The 26,306-nt window shown below is 44.8% G+C and overlaps 1 protein-coding gene across 2 annotated transcripts in view; it reads left to right on the forward strand.

The window, feature by feature from the left end:
• Positions 1–26,306, forward strand: part of dscaml1 (Down syndrome cell adhesion molecule like 1) — a 673,508-nt gene that overhangs the window by 620,132 nt on the left and 27,070 nt on the right. For both annotated transcript variants that reach the window (XM_073030068.1, XM_073030069.1), the window contains 3 exons: positions 2,181–2,336; positions 12,506–12,536; positions 26,014–26,132. In XM_073030068.1, coding sequence (XP_072886169.1) covers positions 2,181–2,336; positions 12,506–12,536; positions 26,014–26,132 — 306 coding nt within the window. The remainder of the gene's footprint in view (positions 1–2,180; positions 2,337–12,505; positions 12,537–26,013; positions 26,133–26,306) is intronic.

The raw sequence follows: 26,306 nt of genomic DNA on the forward strand, positions 1-26,306 counted from the left end.
CACGTTAATCCCTGAAAATACTATCACTATACAAAACTAGATAAGAGCAAGGATGTAATTCTGAGGCTTTATAAGGCATTAGTCAGACTGTACTTGGAGTATTGTGAGCAGTTTTGCTAAATGGTTCCCGAGGACTGGAGAATTGCAAATGTCACTCTACTCTTTAAGAAGGCAGGGAGACAGAAGAAAAGAAATTAAAGGCAACTTAGCCTGATTTTGGAGTCTATTATTAATGATAAGGTTTCAGAGGCACATGATTAAATAGACCAAAGTCAGCATGGTTTCCTGAAGGGGAAATCTTGCCTGACAAGTCTATTGGAATTCTTTGAGAAAATAACAGGCAGGGTAGATAAAGGAGAATCACTGGATGTTGTGTACTTGGATTTTCAGAAGGCCTTTGACAAGGTGTTGCACATGAGGCTGCTTAGCAAGATAAAGCCTATGGTAAAAAAAGATGTGCTGGCATTGGAGAGGGTCCAGAGGAGGTTCACAAGAATGATCCCAGGAATGAAAGGGTTAACATGCGAGGAGCATTTGGATGGCTCTGGGCTTGTACTCAATGGAGTTCAGAAGAATGTGGAGAGTGGAGGGAATCTCACTGAAACCTATCAAATATTGAAATTCCTAGATAAAGTGAATTTGGAGAGGATGTTTTCAATAGTTGGGGAGTCTGGAACCAGAGAGCATGGCCTCAGAATTGAAGGACATCCATTTAGAACAGAAATGAGGAAACATTTCTTTAGCCAAAAGGTAGTGAATCTGTGAAATTCATTGCCACAGATGGCTGTGTTGACCAAATCGTTGGGTATATTTAAGATGGAGATTGATAGGTTCTTGATTAGTCAGGTGTCAGAGGTTAAGGCATGAAGACAGAAAACTACCAATAAGCTTGAAGGAGTGCAGAGAAAATTTACAAGGATGTTACTGGGACTTGAGGACCTGAGTTATAGGGAAAGGTTGAATAGATTAGGACTTTATTCCCTGGAGTGCAGGAGAATGAGGGGAGGTTTGATAGAGGTATCTGATGAAGGGTATAGGTAGGGTGAATTCATGCAGGTTTTGCCCTTCTCTAAGTTCCAGTGATTTCTCCCTTGTTTTGCTTCTCTTTTTCTGCTTCCTTTCTCTTTGCCTCACTTGCTCATCACCTCCCTCTAGTGCTCCTCCCTCCTCCTCCTTCCCTTTCCTCCATGTTCCACTCTCCTGATCCCTTTTTCTCCAGCCTTTTACCTTTTCCATCTATCCCCCTCCACTACCCCACCTATCTCCCTTCTTGCCTAATGTTACCTATCACCTGCCAGCTTGTACTCCTTCCCCTCCCCTCCCCTTCTTATTCTGGCTTGTTCCCCCTTACCTTCTAGTCCCAATGAAGAATCTCAGCCCAAAATGTCGACCATTTATTCCTCTGCATAGATGCCGCACGACTTGCTGATTTCCTCCATTGTGTGTGTGCTGCTGTGGATTTCCAGCACCTGCAGAATCTCTTGTGTTTATTATTTTCTTTTACATTTTTTATTCTATCTTTTCCTCTTAAACATCAAATGTACGCCTATTCATCTTTCCTCCTTCGTCACCCAATGCCACTACCTCCTGATACTCCTGTTTGACTGTTTTACCCTGTCATCGTCAAATTAAGAACTGCCCCTCAGATCAGCTCCAGTATGTATGCAGATCAAGACTGACGTGCATCTTATGTAGTCCTTATCCTTTTATAATCTTGCCCTGGCAAAATCATTCGATCCCAGCTTTTGCCAATCACTTCTGCACCCACAGCCTTTTAGGGGAGCATGTTTTAGATACATATCATGTCCCTCCTTGTAGCCTTGGAGACGCAATACGAGAACAAATTGTTGTTGGTACTTTAATCTTGACATCTTTTTCACTCAATATTCATGTATCAGTATAAATGAGATTCTGGAGACAGACAGTGGTTGCTTCGCATGATGACTACAAAGAACCATTTCAATTTTATGTCATCCATAAATAACAAATGCATTTGCTATAAATAATTTAAAAATCACTGAAGTAAATGCAGTAATCTGATTTTGAGCCTAAGGCAATTGTAACTTGTCTCATTGCCACTGTTACAGTTCATGACCTCTTGTGCGCCTCCATGGAATTTCCTTCCAAGTGAATCTTATCTAAATTTTGATTTATTTTCTGTATTTGCTCTGATAATATAGGCACAATCCCACCAATCAAATCGATGCAAGGAGAAGGGGATGATGTGAAGAAGTTGTTTACCATTGCTTGCCCTGTGATCCTGGCAACAGTTGCCGTGGCTCTCCTGTTCATTATCCGGAAGAAACGCAAGGAAAAGCGCCTGAAGAGACTGCGAGGTAAGCAAGGATGAGTGGGAAACATCACAAGTATTTTAGGGTCAAAATGTTGCTGAATTGTTTGTCAATCACTCTGAAGAAACTTAAGAAACATAGCAACAGTTAACCCCTCATGTCTGTTATTCACTGAAATCTAGGAGCCATCTCCCATCCCCTTGAGCCCACCTTCAGGAAAGGTGAAGAATAAAAGAGGTTTAAAGGGATATAGGTCAAGCAGAGGCAAAAGGAGATAGCCATCTTGGACAATTTGAATTGAAGGGCCTGTTTCAGTTGTGTTAACTCTCTGTTAGTCCCATTTAGCTCACTGTATCCCATATTCTTTAATACCTTTGGTTAAAAGAAATACATAATTTCCAAACTTAAAACTGATAGTAGCCTTTGCACCAGTCACTCTTTCTTTGTGTGTAGTTTTCCATTGATTCTATTATATTTCTTCGTTTTACTGTGAATGCTTGCAAGGAAATGAATCTCAAGGTTGTATATGCTATCATATATGTACTTTCATAATAAACTTACATTGAACTTTGAATTAAGAGAGTTCTAAACATCTATGACCCATGTTGTGAGGAATGTTTTCTATTCCCACCACTGTCTATAAGGGGTTTGTACATTCTCCCCATAACAATGTGGGTTTCTTCTGGGTGCTCCACTTTCCTCCCACAGCTCCAAGAGATATGAATTAGTAAGTTCATTGGCCACATGGGTGTAATGGGGTGGCATGGGCTTTTTGGGCCAGAAGGGTCTGTTGTTGTCCTGTACTGTAGCTTTAAAAAAAAACTACTGTAAGAGATCTGCACCCACCCACCCCCCCCCAATCTCAACTATCCCACTGTCAGATCTGACTACTCACCACCGTTCTTCCTTCTTCAATATCTTTAAAATCATCTTGAAATGATCAAATTTTGCAAAGAATATCAGTTTGTGAGAGCTTTCTCTACAGTTTAACCCTTCCATGTTCACGCGCTATATTGGAAAATCTGTGCTATACTTCCTCCTAGGCCTCTATATTTCTGGTTCCCGAGAATCCTGATGCAGGTTTTTCACCCAAAGCATCGACAATTCCCCTCCTCACCACAGACGCGCTGCTCAACCTGCTGAGTTCCTCCAGAAGATTGTGTGTTTCTCTGGATTCCAGCATTTACTATCTCTTCTATAGCCATTGTACTCTTCCTGTTTAAGTGCTACAGTAGTGGTCGAAGATGGCGGTTTGTATAGCTGTGGCATGACCCTTACTTATCCCTGGTAAACAAGTCCTGAGAGGCCTACACCACAACACAAGATTTTAATCGTCAATGTCCATGACAGCCTCGTTAAAATAAGGCATGGTACAGAGGTATGTGATCTAAGGAGACACCAGGGTCAAAGATCTCTACTGCAGTAACAGTAAGGGCTTTAGGGTAAAACTCAATGCTTTCCAATTAGTTTGGTGCAAGAACCAGATTTTGTTACCACCCTGACTGCCACCCAGTAACATTGTCTGGTAAGGTCAATCTGGTTTGTACGTTAGGAGTTTGTACATTCTCCCTTTGACTGTGTGGGTTTCTTGTGGGTGCTCTGGTTTCTTCCCACATTCCAAAAGCATACATGTTTGTAGGTTAATTGGTCACAAGGGTGTAATAGGGTGGCACAGGCTCGTTTGGCCAGCTGTTACCGTGCTCTAAATGAAAATAAATAAATTACTCATACCAGATGTCAGGTAGCTGGTACATCTATATTGCGAGCTGAATGTCCAAAGATATATGGTGTATCGGAAAGATAGGTTAGGAGTCAGAGTGGTGGTGTGGCCCTGTGTATAAGAAATAATATTAAATCATTGGAAAGGGATGACATAGGATTAGAAGGTGTAGAGTCTATGGGTTGAGTTAAGAAATGACAAGGGTAAAAGGACCCTAATGGCAGTTGTATACAGGCCTCCAAATAACAGCCGGGATGTGGATTGCAAATTACAGCAGGAGACAGAAAAGATGTGTCAGAAGGGCAATGTTGTGATAATCGTTGGGGATTTTAACATGAAAGTGGATTGGGAGAACAAGGTCAATACTGGACCTCAAGAGAGAGAATTTGTAGAATGTGTAAGGATAGCTTTTTGGAACAGCTTGTTGTTGAGCCAACTAGGGGATCGGCTATGCTGGATTGGGTGTTGTGCAATGATCCGGAGGTGATAAGAGAGCTTAAGGTTATGGAACCCTTGGGGAACAGTGATCACAATATGATCGAATTCACTTTGAAATTTGAGAAGGAGAAACTAAATTCCAATGTGTCGGTATTTCAGTGGAATAAAGGAAATTACAGTGGCATGAGAGGGGAACTGGCCAAGGTTGACTGGAAAGGGACACTAGCAGGAAGGACAGCAGAGCAGCAATGGCTAGAGTTTTTTTTAAAAATGAGGGAAGTGCAAGACAGATATATTCCAAATGAGAAGAAATTTTCAAATGGAAGAAGGACACTACTGTGGCTGACAAGTCAAGTCAGAGCCAAAGTAAAAACAAAAGAGAGGGCATATAAGGAATCCAAAGCTAATGGGACGATACAGGATTGTGAAGCTTTTAAAAACTTACAGAAGGAAACTAAGAAGGTTATTAGGAAGGAAAAGATGAATTATGAAAGGAAACTGGTGACTAATACCAAAGATACTAAAAGCTTTTTTAAGTATATAAAGGGTAAAAGAGAGTTGAGGGTAGATATAGGACCAATAGAAAATGACGCTGGAGATATTGTAATGAGAGACGCAGAGATGGCAGAGGAACTGAATGTGTATTTTGCATCAGTCTTCACAGTGGAAGATATCTGCAGTATACCGGACATTCAAGAGAGTCAGGAAAGTGAAGTTTGTGCAGTGAAAATTATGACTGAGAAGGTGCTTGGGAAGCTTAATGGTCTGAGGGTGGATGAATCTCCTGGACCCGATGGAATGCACCCTCAGGTTCTGAAGGAAGTAGCTGGAGAGATTGTAGAGAGGCATTAACAATGATCTTTCAAGAATCAATAGATTCTGGCATTGCACTGGATGACTGGAAAATTGCAAATGTTACTCTGCTATTTAAGAAGGGTGGGAGGCAGCAGAAAGGAAACTATAGACCTGTTAGCCTGACATCAGTGGTTGGGAAATTGTTGGATTTGATCGTTAGGGGTGAGATTACGGAGTACCTGGAGACACATGACAAGATGGGCCAAAGCCAGCATGGTTTTCTGAAAGGAAAATCCTGCCTGACTAACCTCCTGCAATTTTTTGCAGAAATTACAAGCAGAGTAGACAAAAGAGATGCAGTAGATGTGGTGTACTTGGACTGTGGGATTAATGAAATTACAAAGATAGGTGGAGGAGCAGGTAGTGTTGAGGAAACAGAGAGCCTGCAGAGAGACTTGGATAATTTAGGGGAATGGGCAAAGAAGTGGCAAATGAAATACAATGTTGGAAAGTGTATGGTCATGCACTTTGGTGGAAGAAATAAATGGACAGACTATTATTTAGGTGGGGAGAGAATTCAAAATGCAGAGATGCAAAGGGACTTGGGAGTCCTTGTGCAGGATACCCTCAAGGTTAACCTCCAGGTTGAGTCAGTGGTGAAGAAGGCAAATGCAATGTTGGCATTCATTTCTAGAGGTATAGAATATAAGAGCAGAGATGTGATGTTGAGACTCTATAAAGCATCCTTGAGACCACGCTTGGAATATTGTGTGCAATTTTGAGCTCCTTATTTTAGAAAGGATATACTGACATTGGAGAGGGTTCAGAGAAGATTCACGACAATGATTCCAGGAATGAAAGGGTTACCATATGAGGAACTTCTGGCAGCTCTTGGGCTGTATTCCCTGGAGTTCAGGAGAATGAGAGGGGATCTCATAGAAACATTCCGAATGTTAAAAGGCCTGAACAGATTAGATATGGCAATGTTATTTCCCATGGTAGTGAAGTTCAGGACAAGAGGACACAACTTCAAGATTGAAGGATGTCCATTTAGAACATTACTTTCATCAGAGGGTGGTAAATCTGTGGAATTTGTTGCCACGAGTGGCTGTGGAGGCCAAGTCATTGGGTGCAATTCAGGCAGAGACAGATAGGTTCTTGATTAGCCAGGGCATCAAAGGGTATGGGGAGAGGGCAAGGGAGTGAGGATGACTGGAAGAATTGGATCAGCCCATGATTGAATGGCGGAGCAGACTCAATGGGCTGAATGGCCTACTTCTGCTCCTATATCTTACGGTCTTATAAGAGGCATATGGCAAAAAAAATTTAATGGGGTTCCTTGTTTCTTTTTACATCTTTTAACAGCATGTATGATCTTGATTGGTTTAGCACAGAGTAAGGAAGCAGGCATGGAAATGATGGGCTGAATAGTTCCATCTATGGTATAAATTTCTATGACTCTGAGAATACCATTCATTTGAGGGGAACTTCTTGACATTCTCCTGATGAAGGATCTCATAGACTGCTTATTTCCCCTCCATAGATGCTTCTTAACTCGCAGAGTTTCTCCAGCACTTTGTGTGTGTTACTCAAGATTTTTAGCATCTGAGACCTAGACATTCTCCCTATTTAGGAGGAAGCTCTGATCTGATCAAGCACTGTCTCTTAGTGGAATAAAACTTGAATAAATTTTGCTCAATCTGTAACACACACAAAATATTGCGGGAACTCAGCAGGTCAGACAACATCTATGGAAGGGAATGAACAATTGACATTTTGGGCCGAGACCCTTTGTTAGGATTGATGAGGAAAGGGAAAGACATCAGAATAAGAAGGTCGGAGGATAGGAAGTAGCCTCCTTTCCCTGCCCCCACCTTCTTTTCCTGGCTTACTTTCCCCTCCCCCACCCTCCACCCTCCTTTTCCAGTCCTTATGAAGGGTCTCAGCCTGAAACATCAACTGTTTATCTCTCTCCATAGATGTTACCTGACCTACTGAGTTCCTCCATCATTTTGTGTGTGTTACTCTGGATTTCCAACATCTGCAGAATTTCTTGTGTTTATTATTTGCTCATTCTGTGTTTTACATTTTGTTTGAAACTCCTTAGATGACTAATTATTTTCCAGTAATCCATCTCCCTGTGGTTTATGACCTGCCATGATTGTCAGTTTTATTTGCCTTGGCCATGCCAGGTGCACAGAGTGTGGATCTGGCTGAGGTTTAATTAGAGTCCAGTCTCTTTAAAGATTTGTTGCAGTCGTGCAGGTGGCAGAAAAAGCCCCCCCCCCCCCCCCCCGGGCAGATGGCAGCAATATGAGTTGGACAATCAGGAACGATGGCATGGAAAATTCCTGGAATCATTTACGTAACAGTTGGAAGTTTTGAAGGGAAGACAGCAGGTCTTTCCAGATGGATAAGCTGAAAAAATCTGAATAATCTTCATCCTGGACACCCCTACAATAAGAACAGAAAACTCTTGGTGTCTGCATTTGTACAAGATGCTTGTGAGATTGCACTTGGAGTATTGTGTACAGTTTTAGTTGCCCTGTTTCTGGAAATTGGAATAATTGCAGAGAAGATTTATGTGGACTTTATGTCCTGAGATCGGCCTGGTTTGGACTTTATTCCTTGGAATGTAGGAGATCGAGGGCAGACCTTGTAGATGTATGGAACATATTGAGAGGAATAGGTTGAACATAGGTACGTTGACTTTTTCTCAGAGAAGGGAAACTAAAAACTAAAAACCATTAGACATAGGAGCAAAATTAGGCCATTCAGCACCTTGGGCCTCCTCTGCCATTCCATCATGGATGAATTATCATCCCTCTTAACCCCATTCTCCTGCTTTCTTTTCATAATATTTAATGCCCTTACTATCAACCTCCGCTTTAAATATACCCAATGACTTGATCTCTACAGCCATCTACAGATACTTTATGTACAATCAATCAATGTATATAAGCTATCTTATTTATTTATATTCATTGTGATCTTTTTATTATTGTATTCTTTATCTTATTGTGTATTTTGGGCTGCTTTGGATCCAAAGTAACAATTATTTCATTCTCCTTTGCACTTGTATACTGGAAATGACATTAAACAATCTTGAATCTTGAATGTCCTTGTATTCTGAGGTTATGTCCTCTGGTCCTTGACTCCCCTACAATAGGAAACATCTTCTCCACGTTCACTCTATATAGGCCTTTCTCTATTCAACAGGTTCCAACAAGATGTCCCTTTATTCCTTTAAATTCCAGGGAGTAGAGGCCGAGAGCAATCAAATGCTCCTCATACCTTAACCCTTTCATTCCTGGAATCATTCTCGTGAACCTCCTCTGAACCCTCTCCAATGTCAGCACATCCTTCCTTAGCTAAGAGGCCCAAAACTGCTTACGATACTCCAAATGTGGTTTGAGCCTCTGCTTTATAATAAGTCTGACAAGGGTTTTAGAGGACATAGGTTTATGGTAAGAAGTGAAAGATCTAAAAGGGACCTATACGGCAACCTCTTTATGCAGTTGGTGTGTATTTAGAATGAGTGCCAGAGGAAGTGGTTGAGACAATAACAACATTTAAAAGATAATTGAATAAGTACGTGAGAGGCATAAAAAGAGCGGACAGCCAGCGCTTTTCTCCTCAGACAATAATAGCCAATACCAGCGACATCCTTTTAGGGTGAGTGAAGGAAAGTTTAGCAGAGATATCAGATGTAGGATTTTTACACAGAATGGTAAGTGCCTGGAATGGCCTGTTGGGTGGTGGTAGAGGCTGATACAACAGTGACATTTAGGAGATTCTTAGATAGGACCGTGGATATAGGAAAAATGGAATGTTATAGACTGCGTAGGAGAGTGTGGAATAGATTGGTACAACATCATGGGTCATAGAGCTTGGACTATGCAGTTCACGTTCGTTTAATTGTCATTCAACCATACAGTACCTGAATGCCCATGAATACAGCCATACAAAACAGCATTATTCCGGGATCAAGGAACAAAACACAGTACCAACAGTCATGCACAGCACAAGGCACACATAAAATAACAGTAAAATACAGCCAGATAAAAAATATATAAAGACCCTGAATCCATGAATGTTGCAGCAGTCTGCAGTCAAACACAATCCAGCTTGTCTTATTGCCAAGTGAACACTGGGGGTCAGCACCGACTCCAGTCGAGCACCCGACTCTGACACCTCCCCCTGGGTGGTTACAGAAGGTGACACCCCCAGCTTGAGGCCTAGTCTTCGCTACAACGGAGGCTACACAGCTCCCCCGCTGTTCACCAATAAACCAATGAAATGAACGCGGCATTCCACACCAATGACCAATAGGGTCTTGTGAGCACAAGAAAAGCAACTAAGACAATCACACTGACACCTCTCTATCACAGGCAGCATCACAGTCCGTACCATGTCCAGCCCCTTCAGTTTCTCCACCAATGAGCTACTCACTAATGGGGTAGACAGTATTACTTTAAGCTCTTAATGTCCAGCAGGGTATTGCAATTGTAAAAAGTTCATTTAAAGAAGGCAGTAACACCTTTGGTTAACACTGTAGATGCTGCTGCAACCAAGCGCACTGGAAGGTGAGCTGAGATATATAACTGAGGTGGGTAAGAGGAAGTCTTCTGTGACATGTTAGCAATCCACAGTACATCTGAGAGGGGAACACTTCTCTCAAGTTCCCACACACCAAAGGATAATAAGAAAAATCTAAATAATGGCATATGGATTCAAAACCTCAATTCAATAGCATTTAAAATAGTTGGCTATCAAAGATTATAAAGATTAGCTTTATTTGTCACACGTACATTGAAACATGGAGTAAAATGTTCATTGTAGTCACTGTTTTGCAATGTTCTGGGGGCAACCAGAGCACCTGGAGGAAACCACGGGGAGAAAGTACAACCATCTTACAGACAGCAGCAGGAACTGAACCCCAGTCAGTGATTGCTGGCGCTGTACAGCTGGGCTACCATGCCGTCCTGGTATTTCACTCTGTATGTATGCGTGCATGCACAGGTCACTGTGAAGTTACCATTCATTGCCTGACCCTGACTGCCTTTGAGAAGGTGGCAGCCATTTCTCTTCTTGAACCACAATAGTCATTGAAGTGAAGATATTCCCTTCATGCTGTCAGAGAGTGATCCAGGATTTAGACCTAGAGGATCCATTCAGGATGGTTTCTGACTTGGAGGGTAAGTCATACGTATTGGTGTACTTTTGGCATTGTCCTTCCAAGTGGTTGATCTGGGGTTTGGAAAGTGTTGAGAAAGAAAGCCTGGCATTTTGTTACAATGTATCTTGTAATATGGTACACTTATTGAAGCCTGAGTACTCAGACGCTGGTGGAACGGATTCTTTAAGACGATGTATTGTTGGCAAACAAAAAAGCTGCCTGGTCATGAATAGCATTGAACACTCATCTGACCAAAGATTGGCCCGTGTAATAGCACAAAACTGTACTTGCTTCTGTTAACTTTCAGATCTCAGCAATCCCAGGGTTCACATCAACCTCAGCAATTGCCTGCAGCTAAAACCTGCCATTATTGCCACCTAGTGCCATTTGCTCAATTTTCAGGGAACAGGAATAAAATCTCTCAGTGCCTCTGGTAAAAGAAGACTGGATACATTTATAGCCAACAAAGTTCTTATATTCTTGATGATGACTAGAATATACACTTAACAGGTTAAGACAGAATATGAGAGTAATGAGATCTTGCTGGGACAAAACATCATTAGCAGTGCTATTGCAGAACCCTGTGTGGACCTGGCCATTATAGAGAGGTGGGGATACAGGAAAGAGGGTTCAGAGGAAGATTACTAGAAGTTCTATAGAATGGGAAAATTTTAACTGCAGGGAAATGTTGGTTAATCTGAGGTCAGTTTCTTTGTAAATGAGAAATTGGCTGATTATTTATTGAGGCATGTCAAATAATGAGAGATCGAGATGGAATGAAAAGGGAAAACTGTGTTCCCTTATCCAGAGCTCAATAACTAAGGAGAGCAGAGATTTACAGTAATCATTAGAAGGAACTGAGATGGTGAAGGATTTATTTGTGTTCAGGGGTTTATGTGTCACTGGCTGAAAGGATAGTGGATGCAGAAGCCCTCTGCTCATCCTTGCTATAGAGGAAGAGATGGAAATTAGGATTAAGCTGGATAGCCTAGGTCGGCAGCAGTGATCTGAACTATTAAATTTTAGTAGCTTCCTTCATGTTGCTTACTTGGTTTCTTTCAACCAGTCATAAACTGGTGCCCAGTTCTTCCAATCTCCTGATGTTTCAACAGTGGCTCTCCCTCTCTTCCTCCCTCCCTCTCTTTCTCTCCCCCCCCACGTCTCTCATACTTACTCTGTCCTTCTCTCTCTTCACCTCTCCCTCTCATTCTCTCTCACTCTCCCTCTCTCCCCCCCCCCCCCCACACTCCTCCTAGCCCCAACTCCCAAACTTCGAATCACATTGCTCACATTAAATATCTGCTATGCGCACACCTCGCTGGAGCAGAATGAAAATGGGGACACTCTACGGCGAGTGGCAAGCAAGATGTGATGTTAGAGAACTGTTGATGTCTGAGGAAAATGTCACAATGCATGGCTGGGGGAAGTTAGACAAGCAGCTGGCCGCTTGGCACTTTTGAGAGGAATCTGTCACTCAGCCTTGCCAATCATTGCAGACAATTAATCTTTTCATCTTTTATTTTATTGGGATACAGCACAGAATAGACCTTCCTGGCCCTTTGAGCCGCACAACCCAACAACCCTAGCCTAATCAGAGGACAATTTACAATGACCAATTAGTGTACTAACCTGTATGCCTTTGGTCTATGGGAGGAAACTGGAGCACCCAGAGGAAACCCACATGGTCACAGTGATAATGAACAAGCCCCTTACAGGTAGCAGATATTGAACCTGGGTCCCTGGGACTGTAAAGCATTGTGCTGACCACTACGCAATCATGCTACCACTTGCTTGGGTCACTGTTCAAATTGCAGAGCACTGGGGGACAGCTTTCCTACAGCTTTGTACAGAAGGGGAGGGAAAATCTCGCCTCTTTGTGCTGGTTGCCTAAACCTAATTGTAAGCAAAATGCACAAAATGCTGGAGCAACTCAGCCAGTCAGGCAACATTATGGATGGGAATAAACAGTTGGCATTTCGGCCTAATGCCCTTCCTTTCCAATCCTGATGAAGGGTCTTGGCCTCCAAAATCTACAGAATCTCTTGTGTTTATGAAATTAATTGTTTTGTTTTGATATTTCAGATGCGAAGAGCTTGGCAGAAATGCTGATTAGGTAAGATCTCTCGAATGTGGCAGACTGAACATGCTCTGATGTGGGACATCCGCAATCCAACCAATACACGGAGCAGTTTCACCCCAGGCCTCTTCAATTCAGCCCTCTGCACCTAGACCTTCTCCTTCCGGTCTCTCCATACTCCAGTCACTGGCCACCCTGACTCTCCACACTCTGTCATGCCTCATACTGACTGTCACACCTTACCCAGGCCCTCCACATTCTAGGTCACTGGCTACCCTGACTTCCCACACTCTGACCCTCCACACGGTCATGCCCCACCCTGACTGTGTGCTCTCAATACAGAGTCATAGAATAGTACAGCACAGAAACAGGCAGTCCCACCCACCTAGTCCGTGCCAAGTGATTTAATCTGCCTACTCCCATCAACCTGCACGGGGACTATAGCTCTCCATACTCCTACCATCCATGTACCTATCCAAACTTCTCTTCAATGTTGAAATCAAGCTTGCATGTGTCACTTGCGCTGGCAACTCATTCCACACTCTCACAACCCTCTGAGTGAAGAAATTTTCCCTCGTTCCCCTTAAAGTGTTCACCTTTCATCCTTAACCCATGACCTCTGGTTGTAGTCCCATCCAACCTTAGTAGTAAAAGCCTGCTTGCATTTACCCTATCTATACCCTTCATAATTTTTGTATAACTCACCCAAATCTACATTCCAAGGAATAAAGTCCTAACTTATTCAATCTTTCCATAGAACTCAGGTCCTCCAGCCCCGACAACATCCTTGTAAATTTTCTCTGTACTCTTTCAATATTATTTATAATTTTGGTAGAAAACCAAAACTGCACACAATACTCCAAATTAGGCCTCACCAATGTCTTACACAACTTCAACATAACATCCCATTTCCTGTAGTCAGTACTTTGATTTATGAAGGCCAACATGCCCAAAGCCTTCTTTACGACCCTATCTACCAGTGACACTACTTTCAATGAATTATGGACCTGTATTCCCAGATCCCTTTGTTCTACCACACTCCTCAGGGCCCTACCGTTCACTGTGTAAGACCTACCCTGTCTGGTCCTCCCATCTCACATTTGTCTGCATTAAATCCCATCTGCCATTTTTCAGCCCATTGTTTCAGCTAGTCCAGATCCCACTGAAAGCTTTGATAGTTTTCCCTGCTATCCACTATACCCCCAATCTTATGATCATCCGCAAATTTGCTGATCCCATTAACCACATTATCATTCAGATAGATAACAAACAACAGTCCTGGAGCACTGGTCACTGTGGCACACCACAAGAGACAGGCCTCCAGTCAGAGAGGCAACTATCTACAATCACTCTCTGCCTTCTCCGCCAAAGCCAATATTTAATCCAATTGACTACCTTATCTGGAATACTGAACGACTGCACATTCTTGACCAACCACCCATGCGTGACCTTGTCAAATCCTTGCTAAAGTCCACATAGACAACATCCACTGCATCAACTTTGCTGGTAACTTCCTTGAAAAACTTGCTTGGTTAGGCATGTCCTACCATGCACAAAGTCATGCTGACTATCCCTAATCAGTCCCTGTCTTTCCAAATAGTCATATATCCGGTCCCTTAGAATGACTTCCAATAACTTTCCCACTACTGATGTCAGGCTCACCAGCCTATAATTTCCTGGTTTATTCTTAGAGCCTTTCTTAAACGACGGAACAACCTTAGCTATCCTCCACTCCTCCGGTACCTGATCCGTGGCTAAAGATGTTTTAACTCTCTCTGCTAGGGTCCCTGTAATTTCTGCACTTGCCTCCCACAGGGTCTGAGGGGACACCTTGTCAGGCCCTGGGGATTTATCCACCCTGATTAGCCTCAAGGCAGCAAACACCTCCTCCTCCGTAATCTGTACGGGGCCCATGACTTCACTGCTGCTTTGCCTCACTCTGTCCATCTCCTGATGCAAAAAAATCCATTTACCGTCTCCCCCATCTCTTCTGACTCCACACATGGATTACCATTCTGATCTTCCACAGGACCATTCTGTCCCTTGCAATCCTTTTAACATATCCCTTAGGATCCCCCTTCACCTTGTCTGCTAGAGCAGCCTCTTGCCTTCTTTTAGCCTGCCTGATTTCTTTCTTAAGTGTTTTCCTACATTTCTTATTGAATTGAATTGAATTTCAGTTTATTGTCATTTAGAAACCACAACTGCAATGCAGTTAAAAATGAAACAATGTTCCTCCAGAATGATATCACAAAAGCACATGGCAAAACAGATTACACCAGAAAATCCACATAACGTTTGACAATCCCCAATCCAGAGTCCGGAGAGGCTACTGCGTATTAATATCGCGCTACCATCTTAGCACATTCCCCGGAAAGGAGCTCCAAATCCACCAGACAAAACAAGACTACCCAGACACACCAAGTCAGGAGACCATCTCTACCACCCAACAAACCAAAAACTAAAACTACAAGACCTACACAAAACCACATAGTTACATATAGTTATAGTTAACATATAGTTGCAACAGTGCAAGCAATACCATAATTGATTAAAAAAAAACAGACCACAGGCACAGTAAAAATAGTCCAAAGATGTTAAAAGACTATAAGTTCGAAAGAAACCACCACACAGTTTCCACAAGTCCTCAGGGTCCTCCCACTTTAATCCCTCCCGCTCTATCACATCTAAGACAAGGGAATCCTGAAACATTGAGCTACCAGTCCTGTCCCTTCTGCAACCAAGTCTCACAAATGGCTACAATGTAATAATTCCACGTGCTGATCCATGCCTTTCCTATGATACTCCTTGCATTGAACTATATGCAGTTCAGTACATTAGTCCCACCATCCTCAACCTTTTGATTCCTGACTTTATATGTAGGCTTAACAACTTCTCTCTCTCTCTCTCCCATCTGTTCTGGCACTCTGGTTCCCATCCCCCTGCAGCTCTAGTTTCAACCCCACCGTGCAGCACTAGCAAACTTTCCCACTGGGATATTAGTTCCCCTCCAGATCAGGAGAAAACCGTTCTTTCTGTACCCGTCCCACCTTCCCTGGAAGAGAGACCAATGATACAAAAATCTGAAACCCACCCTCCTACACCAACTCCTGAGTCAAGTGTTAAACTGTATAGTCTTCCTATTTCTGGCCTCACTAGCACGTGACACGGGTAGCAACCCTGAGATGAAAACCCTGAAGGTCCTGCCCTTTAGCTTACACCTGAACTCAGTTTGCAGAATCTGGTCACTCTTCCTACCCATGTCATTGGTACTGACTTGAACCACAGCCTCTGACTGCTCACCCTCCCACTTAAGAACGCTAAGGACTCAACCCAAGATGTCCTGGACCCTGGCATCTAGGAATGTCATTCTCACCCACAGAACCTCCGTTTTGTTTTCTTAACTAATGAATTCCTCTATCACCACAGCTTGCTTCTTCTTCTCTCCCTTTCCTTCTGAGTTGCAGTGGCAGAGACCCGACCACTCTGACTTTCCTCTGTTAGGTCCAACAGAATCCAAAGTGCTATACCTGTTGATGGGGGGGATGGCCACAGGGGTATTCTGCACTGGCTGACTATCCCATTTCCCCCTCCTGACAGTCACCCTGTGTCATGCACCTTGGGTGTAACTACCTCCCTGTATCAACCCGCAGCATACCAAATTATCAGGAGTGCATCCATTTCCAGCTCCAACTTCTTAACACAGTGAAACAATCTACCTACAACCTCTGCCTCTCTTCACCAAAGCCTCGATGAGTCAAACTACTCACTTCAACACTAACCCACTCACACAATGGCCGCTCTGCTTAAACCTAACTTATATTGCCAAGTGCCTAATGGTACACAATCCAATGTCTTCTCGGGAACTGTGGCGCAAAAAGAGTGCTGACTAGCCATGCTCATTCCTTTTAAACTCTCTCTCCCTCTGTACAATCTGGTCTCTGCTGGGGATATTGGCACATAGAAAGTGCCAACTGCCCCTACTCACTAAACTCTCTATCCATATACACAATTTTGTGTCTCCGCGGGAACTGTAGTGTGCAATTTGTATGAACTGTCTCCGTTTCTTTTAAAATCTCTCTCCCTCTACACAATCCAGTGTCTCCTCGGAAATTTTGCGCAAACAGTGCTGACTGCCCCTGCTCACTTTTTTTTAAAACTCACTGTCTCCTTCTACCCAGTCTGGTGTCTCATCTAGACTGTGCCGAGCAAGATGTGAGGACTATTCCGGCTCGCTTCTTTTAACCTATCTCTCCCTCTACGCAACCCAGTGTCTCCTCAGGACAATGGCGCGTAGTAAGTGCCAACTGCTCCTAGCCACTTCTTTTAAGGTACTCTCTATTCCTTTACATAATCCGATGTCTCCTTGGGACTGTGGTGCGCAAAATATGCTGACTGCCTCCGCTCGCTTCTTTTAAACTCTCTCTCCCTCTACGCAGCCTGCTGTCTACTCGGTATTGTGGTGCGCAAAAAAGTGCCAATTACCTCCACTCGCTTCTTTTAATGTCTCTGTCTCTCTGCGCAATCCCATGTCTCATGGGTGTGGTGCGCAAAAAGTGCCAACTGCAACCACTTGCTTCTTTTAAACTCTTTCTCTCTATCTATCTCCGCGCAATTCGGTGTCTCCTTGGGAACTGTGGAGCACAATAACTGCCAACTGCAACCACTCGCTTCTTTTACTCTCCCTCTCTATGCAATCAGGTGTCTCCTCGCGGCTGTAGTGCCAAAAAAAGTGCCGACTGCCCCCACTCGCCTATTTGAAACCCTCCCTTCTTCTGCGCAGCCCGGTGTATCTTCGGGAACTGTGGCACGTAAGATCTGCGAACTGTCCCCGCACACTTCCTTTAAATTGTCTATCCCTATACACAATGCGGTGTCTCCTCAGAAAACTGTGGCATGCAAAATATGCCGACTGCCACCGTCTGCTTGTTTTAAACTCTCCGTCCGTCTACATAAACCGGTGTCTCGGTGTCTGTAGCGTGCTAAAATTGCTGACCGCCACTGTTGGCTTCTTTTAGGCTTTCTCCCGCCACACAAACTAGTGTCTGCTCGGGACTGCGGTGCGCAAAATGAGTCGATTGCTCCTCTTCACTTCATTCAAACTCTCTCTCGCTCCCACCGCAATCTGATGACTTGTCGGGACTGTGGTGTGTAAAAAAAAAATCAACTGATCCCGCTCAATTCTTTTAAAGTCCCTCTCCCTCTATGAAATCAAACGAGTCCTTGGAAAATGTGTCGTGCAAACTGTGTCAACTGCTTTTAAACTTTCTCCCTCGACACAATCCGGTGTCTCCTCGGGACTAAACTGTGCCAGCTGTACCCGCTCGCTGCTTTTAAATTCTCCGTCCCTCTACGCATTTCGGTGTCTCTTCGGGACAGTGTCGCGCAAGAAGTGCCAACTGCCCCCCACTCGCTTCTTTTAAACCTTTTCTCCCTCTACGCAATCTGGTGCCACCTAGGGACTGCGGTGCGAAAAAAAGTTCTATTCTTTGAAAGTCTCTCCTCCTTTACGCAATCCGGTATCTCCACGGGACTGTGGCACGGAAAATGTGCCAACTGCTGACTGCCCCGCTCGCTTCTTTTAAACTCTTTCTCCCTCTACACAATCTGCTGTATTCTCAGGACTATAGCGCAAAATGTGCCACCTAACCCCAATCGTTTCTTTTAAACTTTCCCTCCCTTTACGCAGTTCGTGAGTCTCATTGGGACAGTGTCGCGCAAGAGGTGCCAACTGACTCTGCTGGCTTCTTTTAAACCCACTATGAAATCCAATGTCCTCAGAAAATGTGTCGTGTAAACGGCCAATTGCTCCTACTCGCTTCTTTTAAACTTTCGCCCTCTACACAATCCGGTATCTCTTCTGGATTATAGCACAAACTGTGCCAGCTGTACCAGCTCGCTTCCTTTAAACACTCCGTACCTCTATGCAATTCGGTGTCCCCTCGGGACTATAACGCAAAATGTGCTGACTGTCCCCACTCATTCCTTTTAAACTTTCCCTCCCCTTATGAAATTCGGTGTCTCTTCGGGGCAGTGTCGGGCAAGAGATGCCAACTGCCTTTTTAAAACTCTTTCTCCCTCTACGCAGTATGGTGTATTCTCAGGACTATAGCACAAAAAGTGCCAACTGCTCCCGCACACTATTGTCAAGCTTAAAACGCTATTGTTGCACCCTCTACGCAATCTGGTGTCTCCTCGGGGACTACCGTTCGCAAAATGTGCCGACTGCCTCCATTCGCTTATTTTAAACTCTCTCTCCCTCTACGCAATCTGGTATCTCTTAGGAAAACAGTGGTGTGTAAAATGTGCCGACTGCCCCCGCTTGCTTGTTTTAAACTCTCCGTCCGTCTACATAAACCGGTGTCTCTTGGTACTGTAGCGTGCCAAAATTGCTGACCGCCACTGCTGGCTTCTTTTAGGCTCTCTCCCTCTACGCAAACCAGTGTCTGCTCGGGATTGCGGTGCGCAAAATCAGCCGATTGGTCCTCTTCACTTCTTTCAAACTCTCTCTCTCACTCCCACCACAATCTGATGACTCGTCGGGACCATGGCATGCAAAAAAATGCCAACTGTTCCCGCTCACTTCTTTTAAACTCCCTCTTCCTCGACACAACCTGATGTCTCCTCGGGACTAAACTGTGCCAGCTGTACCCGCTCGCTGCTTTTAAACTCTCCGTCCCTCTACGCAGTTCAGTGTATTCTCGGATAGTGTCGTGCAAAAGGTGCCAACTGCCCGTACTTGCTTCTTTTAAACACTTGCTCCTTGTGCGCAATCCGTGTCTAGTTCAGACTATAGCGCAAAATGTGCCACCTATCGCCAATCGCTTCTTTTAAACTTTCCCTCCCTTTACGCAATTTGGTGTCTCCCCGGGACACTGTCACGCAAGAGGTGCCAACCGCCTTCGCTCGCTCTTTCAAACTCTCTCTCCCACTACGCAATCTGGTGCCACCTAGGGACTGTGATGCAATCAAGTGCCGACTGCTTCCATTTGCTTCTTTGAAACTCACTCTTTCTCTCTCCGCAATACATTGCTTCACTGTGCCAATTGCCCCCGCTTGATTCTTTAAAACTTTTTCCTGAACGCAATCTAAAGTCTCATTGGGAACAGTGGTGTGTAAAATTGCTAACTGCCCCAGCTCGCTTCTTTAAAACTCTCTCTAACTGTGCATTCTGGTATCTCCTCAGTACTATGGCGTGCAAAATATGCCTCCTGACCCACTCGTTTCTTTTACACTCTCTGTAACTCGTCGCAATCCGCTGACTCCTCTGAACTGTGACGCACAAAAAGTACCAACTGCACCTGATCGCCTCTTTTAAACTTTCTGTCCCTTGTCGTAACCCGGTTTCTTCGAGAGACTGTGGCGCACAAAATGTGCCAAATGCACCCGATCGCTTCTTTTAAACTCTCTGTCTCTCTCCGCAATCCGGTGCCTCCTCACGACTGTGACGCACAAAAATTGCCAACTGCACCCGATCGCTTCTTTTAAACTCTCCGTCTCTCTCCACAATCCAGTGTCTCCTCACGACTGTGACACACAGAAATTGCCAACTGCACCCGATCGCTTCTTTTAAACTCTCTGTCTCTCTCCACAATCCGGTATCTCTTGTGGACTGTGGCGCACAAAAAGTACCAACTGCACCTGATCGTTTCTTTTAAACTTTCTGTCCCTTGTCGCAACCCAGTTTCTTCGAGCAACTGTGGCGCACAAAATGTGCCAAATGCACACGATCGCTTCTTTTAAACTCTCCGTCTCTCTCCGCAATCCGGTGCCTCCTCACGACTGTGACGCACAAAAATTGCCAATTGCACCCGATCGCTTCTTTTAAACTCGCTGTCTCTGTCCGTAATCTGGTGTCTCCGAGTGACTGGCACACAAAAATTGCCAACTGCACCCGATAGCTTCTTTTAAACTCTCCGTCTCTCTCCACAATCCAGTGTCTCCTCACGACTGTGATGCACAGAAATTGCCAACTGCACCCGATCGCTTCTTTTAAAATCTCTGTCTCTCTCCACAATCCGATGTCTCCTGTGGACTGTGGCGCACAAAAAGTACCAACTGCACCTGATCGCTTCTTTTAAACTTTCTGTCCCTTGTCGCAACCCGGTTTCTTCGAGCGACTGTGGCGCACAAAATGTGCCAATTGCACCCGATCGCTTCTTTTAAACTCTCTGTCTCTCTCCACAATCCGGTATCTCTTGTGGACTGTGGCGCACAAAAAGTACCAACTGCACCTGATCGTTTCTTTTAAACTTTCTGTCCCTTGTCGCAACCCGGTTTCTTCGAGCAACTGTGGCGCACAAAATGTGCCAAATGCACCCGATCGCTTCTTTTAAACTCTCTGTCTCTCTCCGCAATCCGGTGCCTCCTCACGACTGTGACGCACAAAAATTGCCAACTGCACTCAATCGCTTCTTTTAAACTCTCTGTCTCTGTCCGTAATCTGGTGTCTCCGAGTGACTGGCACACAAAAATTGCCAACTGCACCCGATCGCTTCTTTTAAACTCTCTGTCCGTAATCTGGTGTCTCCGAGTGACTGGCACACAAAAATTGCCAACTGCACCCGATAGCTTCTTTTAAACTCTCCGTCTCTCTCCACAATCCAGTGTCTCCTCACGACTGTGACGCACAGAAATTGCCAACTGCACCTGATCGCTTCTTTTAAACTCTGTCTCTCTCCGCAATCCGATGTCTCCTGTGGACTGTGGCGCACAAAAAGTACCAACTGCACCTGATCGTTTCTTTTAAACTTTCTGTCCCTTGTCGCAACCCGGTTTCTTCGAGCGACTGTGGTGCACAAAATGTGCCAATTGCACCCGATCGCTTTTAAACTCTCTGTCTCTCTCCACAATCCGGTATCTCTTGTGGACTGTGGCGCACAAAAAGTACCAACTGCACCTGATCGTTTCTTTTAAACTTTCTGTCCCTTGTCGCAACCCGGTTTCTTCGAGCAACTGTGGCGCACAAAATGTGCCAAATGCACCCGATCGCTTCTTTTAAACTCTCTGTCTCTCTCCGCAATCCGGTGCCTCCTCACGACTGTGACGCACAGAAATTGCCAACTGCACCTGATCGCTTCTTTTAAACTGTCTCTCTCCGCAATCCGATGTCTCCTGTGGACTGTGGCGCACAAAAAGTACCAACTGCACCTGATCGTTTCTTTTAAACTTTCTGTCCCTTGTCGCAACCCGGTTTCTTCGAGCGACTGTGGTGCACAAAATGTGCCAATTGCACCCGATCGCTTTTAAACTCTCTGTCTCTCTCCGCAATCCGGTGCCTCCTCACGACTGTGACGCACAAAAATTGCCAATTGCACCCGATCGCTTCTTTTAAACTCTCTGTCTCTGTCCGCAATCCGGTGCCTCCTCATGACTGTGACGCACAAAAATTGCCAATTGCACTCAATCGCTTCTTTTAAACTCTCTGTCCGTAATCTGGTGTCTCCGAGTGACTGGCACACAAAAATTGCCAATTGCACCCAAGCGTTTCTTTTAAACTCTCTCTCTGTCTCCGCAATCCAATGTCTCTTGTGGACTGTGGCCTGATTGCCTCTTTTAAACTTTCTGTCCCTTCTCGCAGCCCAGTTTCTCCAAGCGACTGTGGCGCACAAAAATTGCCAACTGCACCCGATCGCTTCTTTTAAACTCTCCGTCTCTCTCCGCAATCCGGTGTCTCCTCACGACTGTGACGCACAGAAATGTGCCAACTGCACCCGATCGCTTCTTTTAAACTCTCTGTCTCTCTCCATAATCTGGTGTCTCTTGTGGACTGTGGCGCACAAAAAGTACCAACTGCACCTCATCGTTTCTTTTAAACTTACTGTCCCTTGTCGCAACCCGGTTTCTTCAAGCGACTGTGGTGCACAAAATGTGCCAATTGCACCCTATCGCTTTTAAACTCTCTGTCTCTGTCCGCAATCCGGTGTCTCCTCACGACTGTGACGCACAGAAATGTGCCAACTGCACCCGATCGCTTCTTTTAAACTCTCTGTCTCTCTCCATAATCTGGTATCTCTTGTGGACTGTGGCGCACAAAAAGTACCAACTGCACCTCATCGTTTCTTTTAAACTTACTGTCCCTTGTCGCAACCCGGTTTCTTCAAGCGACTGTGGTGCACAAAATGTGCCAATTGCACCCTATCGCTTTTAAACTCTCTGTCTCTCTCCGCAATCCGGTGCCTCCTCACGACTGTGACGCACAAAAATTGCCAATTGCACCCGATCGCTTCTTTTAAACTCTCTGTCTCTGTCCGCAATCCGGTGCCTCCTCATGACTGTGACGCACAAAAATTGCCAATTGCACTCAATCGCTTCTTTTAAACTCTCTGTCCGTAATCTGGTGTCTCCGAGTGACTGGCACACAAAAATTGCCAATTGCACCCAAGCGTTTCTTTTAAACTCTCTCTCTGTCTCCGCAATCCAATGTCTCTTGTGGACTGTGGCCTGATCGTTTCTTTTAAACTTTCTGTCCCTTGTCGCAACCCGGTTTCTTCGAGCGACTGTGGCGCACAAAATTGTCAATTGCACCCGATCGCTTCTTTTAAACTCTCTGTCTCTGTCCGCAATCCGGTGCCTCCTCACGACTGTGACGCACAAAAATTGCCAACTGCACTCAATCGCTTCTTTTAAACTCTCTGTCTCTGTCCGTAATCTGGTGTCTCCGAGTGACTGGCACACAAAAATTGCCAACTGCACCCGATCGCTTCTTTTAAACTCTCTGTCCGTAATCTGGTGTCTCCGAGTGACTGGCACACAAAAATTGCCAACTGCACCCGATAGCTTCTTTTAAACTCTCCGTCTCTCTCCACAATCCAGTGTCTCCTCACGACTGTGACGCACAGAAATTGCCAACTGCACCTGATCGCTTCTTTTAAACTCTGTCTCTCTCCGCAATCCGATGTCTCCTGTGGACTGTGGCGCACAAAAAGTACCAACTGCACCTGATCGTTTCTTTTAAACTTTCTGTCCCTTGTCGCAACCCGGTTTCTTCGAGCGACTGTGGTGCACAAAATGTGCCAATTGCACCCGATCGCTTTTAAACTCTCTGTCTCTCTCCACAATCCGGTATCTCTTGTGGACTGTGGCGCACAAAAAGTACCAACTGCACCTGATCGTTTCTTTTAAACTTTCTGTCCCTTGTCGCAACCCGGTTTCTTCGAGCAACTGTGGCGCACAAAATGTGCCAAATGCACCCGATCGCTTCTTTTAAACTCTCTGTCTCTCTCCGCAATCCGGTGCCTCCTCACGACTGTGACGCACAGAAATTGCCAACTGCACCTGATCGCTTCTTTTAAACTGTCTCTCTCCGCAATCCGATGTCTCCTGTGGACTGTGGCGCACAAAAAGTACCAACTGCACCTGATCGTTTCTTTTAAACTTTCTGTCCCTTGTCGCAACCCGGTTTCTTCGAGCGACTGTGGTGCACAAAATGTGCCAATTGCACCCGATCGCTTTTAAACTCTCTGTCTCTCTCCGCAATCCGGTGCCTCCTCACGACTGTGACGCACAAAAATTGCCAATTGCACCCGATCGCTTCTTTTAAACTCTCTGTCTCTGTCCGCAATCCGGTGCCTCCTCATGACTGTGACGCACAAAAATTGCCAATTGCACTCAATCGCTTCTTTTAAACTCTCTGTCCGTAATCTGGTGTCTCCGAGTGACTGGCACACAAAAATTGCCAATTGCACCCAAGCGTTTCTTTTAAACTCTCTCTCTGTCTCCGCAATCCAATGTCTCTTGTGGACTGTGGCCTGATTGCCTCTTTTAAACTTTCTGTCCCTTCTCGCAGCCCAGTTTCTCCAAGCGACTGTGGCGCACAAAAATTGCCAACTGCACCCGATCGCTTCTTTTAAACTCTCCGTCTCTCTCCGCAATCCGGTGTCTCCTCACGACTGTGACGCACAGAAATGTGCCAACTGCACCCGATCGCTTCTTTTAAACTCTCTGTCTCTCTCCATAATCTGGTGTCTCTTGTGGACTGTGGCGCACAAAAAGTACCAACTGCACCTCATCGTTTCTTTTAAACTTACTGTCCCTTGTCGCAACCCGGTTTCTTCAAGCGACTGTGGTGCACAAAATGTGCCAAATGCACCCGATCGCTTCTTTTAAACTCTCTGTCTCTGTCCGCAATCCGGTGCCTCCTCACGACTGTGACGCACAAAAATTGCCAATTGCACCCTATCGCTTTTAAACTCTCTGTCTCTCTCCGCAATCCGGTGCCTCCTCACGACTGTGACGCACAAAAATTGCCAATTGCACCCGATCGCTTCTTTTAAACTCTCTGTCTCTGTCCGCAATCCGGTGCCTCCTCATGACTGTGACGCACAAAAATTGCCAATTGCACTCAATCGCTTCTTTTAAACTCTCTGTCCGTAATCTGGTGTCTCCGAGTGACTGGCACACAAAAATTGCCAATTGCACCCAAGCGTTTCTTTTAAACTCTCTCTCTGTCTCCGCAATCCAATGTCTCTTGTGGACTGTGGCCTGATCGTTTCTTTTAAACTTTCTGTCCCTTGTCGCAACCCGGTTTCTTCGAGCGACTGTGGCGCACAAAATTGTCAATTGCACCCGATCGCTTCTTTTAAACTCTCTGTCTCTGTCCGCAATCCGGTGCCTCCTCACGACTGTGACGCACAAAAATTGCCAACTGCACCCGATCGCTTCTTTTAAACTCTCCGTCTCTCTCCACAATCCGGTATCTCTTGTGGACTGTGGCGCACAAAAAATACCAACTGCACCTGATCGTTTCTTTTAAACTTTCTGTCCCTTGTCGCAACCCGGTTTCTTCGAGCGACTGTGGCACACAAAATGTGCCAAATGCACCCGATCGCTTCTTTTAAATTCACTGTCCCACTATGCTATCATGTGTCTTTTTGAGACTGTGGCATGCAAAACTTGCTGACTTCTTCCTCTCGCTTCTTTTAAACTCTCTCTTCCTCTACACAGAGTGGTGTTTCCTCAGGATTGTGGCGCGCAAAATGTGCCGACTGCCTCCACTCGCTCACACCGTAGAAGCATAGAGGTCTGGACTAGGAGTGTTAACCAATTCCTATTTTCAAAATCTAACTGTATTTGCTACCTTGATACCCTAACAATGCTGAGGCAGGCAACTAACTGACACCGATGGCTGTCTAGTATCTCCTTGATCTTCTTTGTTAGTGTATTTTAGTGTTGCCCATAAGGCAGCAGGATTGTATCTGAGATTAGTGTAATGCGGGGTTCTTTGTCCTTTTATTTAATAAGGCTCATACTGAGTGCTGTGAGCATTGCTGGTAAGTTGGGAGTTTATTGTCCATTGCTTTACAGGGGTCATATTTGCGATCTACGTCTTGGATCTGTTATTACTTGGTGTTCATTAAGATCCTATTTCTTTGCAAATATTTAACTTTAAATTTATCAGATTTTGTTTCATAACACTCCCATGTAGTGTTTTTGGATGTGTCTTGCCAAACATTCTATCCAAGTAATTTTTGTTTTTCAAATTATAGAATAGTGAAATGTTTTTTGATTGCAGTAAGAATAACCGAAGCTTCGATACTCCGGTGAAAGGGCAGCCTCAGGGACCCCGGCTTCACATCGACATCCCAAGAGTCCAGTTGCTGATAGAGGACAAGGAGGGAATTAAACAACTGGGTAGGTGGTACAGAGTGCTAGAGTTCAAAATCTGTAACAAGCTCCTAGTAATAGGTAGGACAAGATTACTGCTCTAGTTGTACAAAATTATGAGGGGTATAGTCCAGGTCAATACAAGCAGACTTTTTCCACTGAGCTTGGGTGAGACTAGAACTAGAAGGCATGGGTTATGGG

This window comes from Hemitrygon akajei, chromosome 26, assembly GCF_048418815.1.
Source record: "Hemitrygon akajei chromosome 26, sHemAka1.3, whole genome shotgun sequence".
NCBI lineage: Eukaryota > Metazoa > Chordata > Chondrichthyes > Myliobatiformes > Dasyatidae > Hemitrygon > Hemitrygon akajei.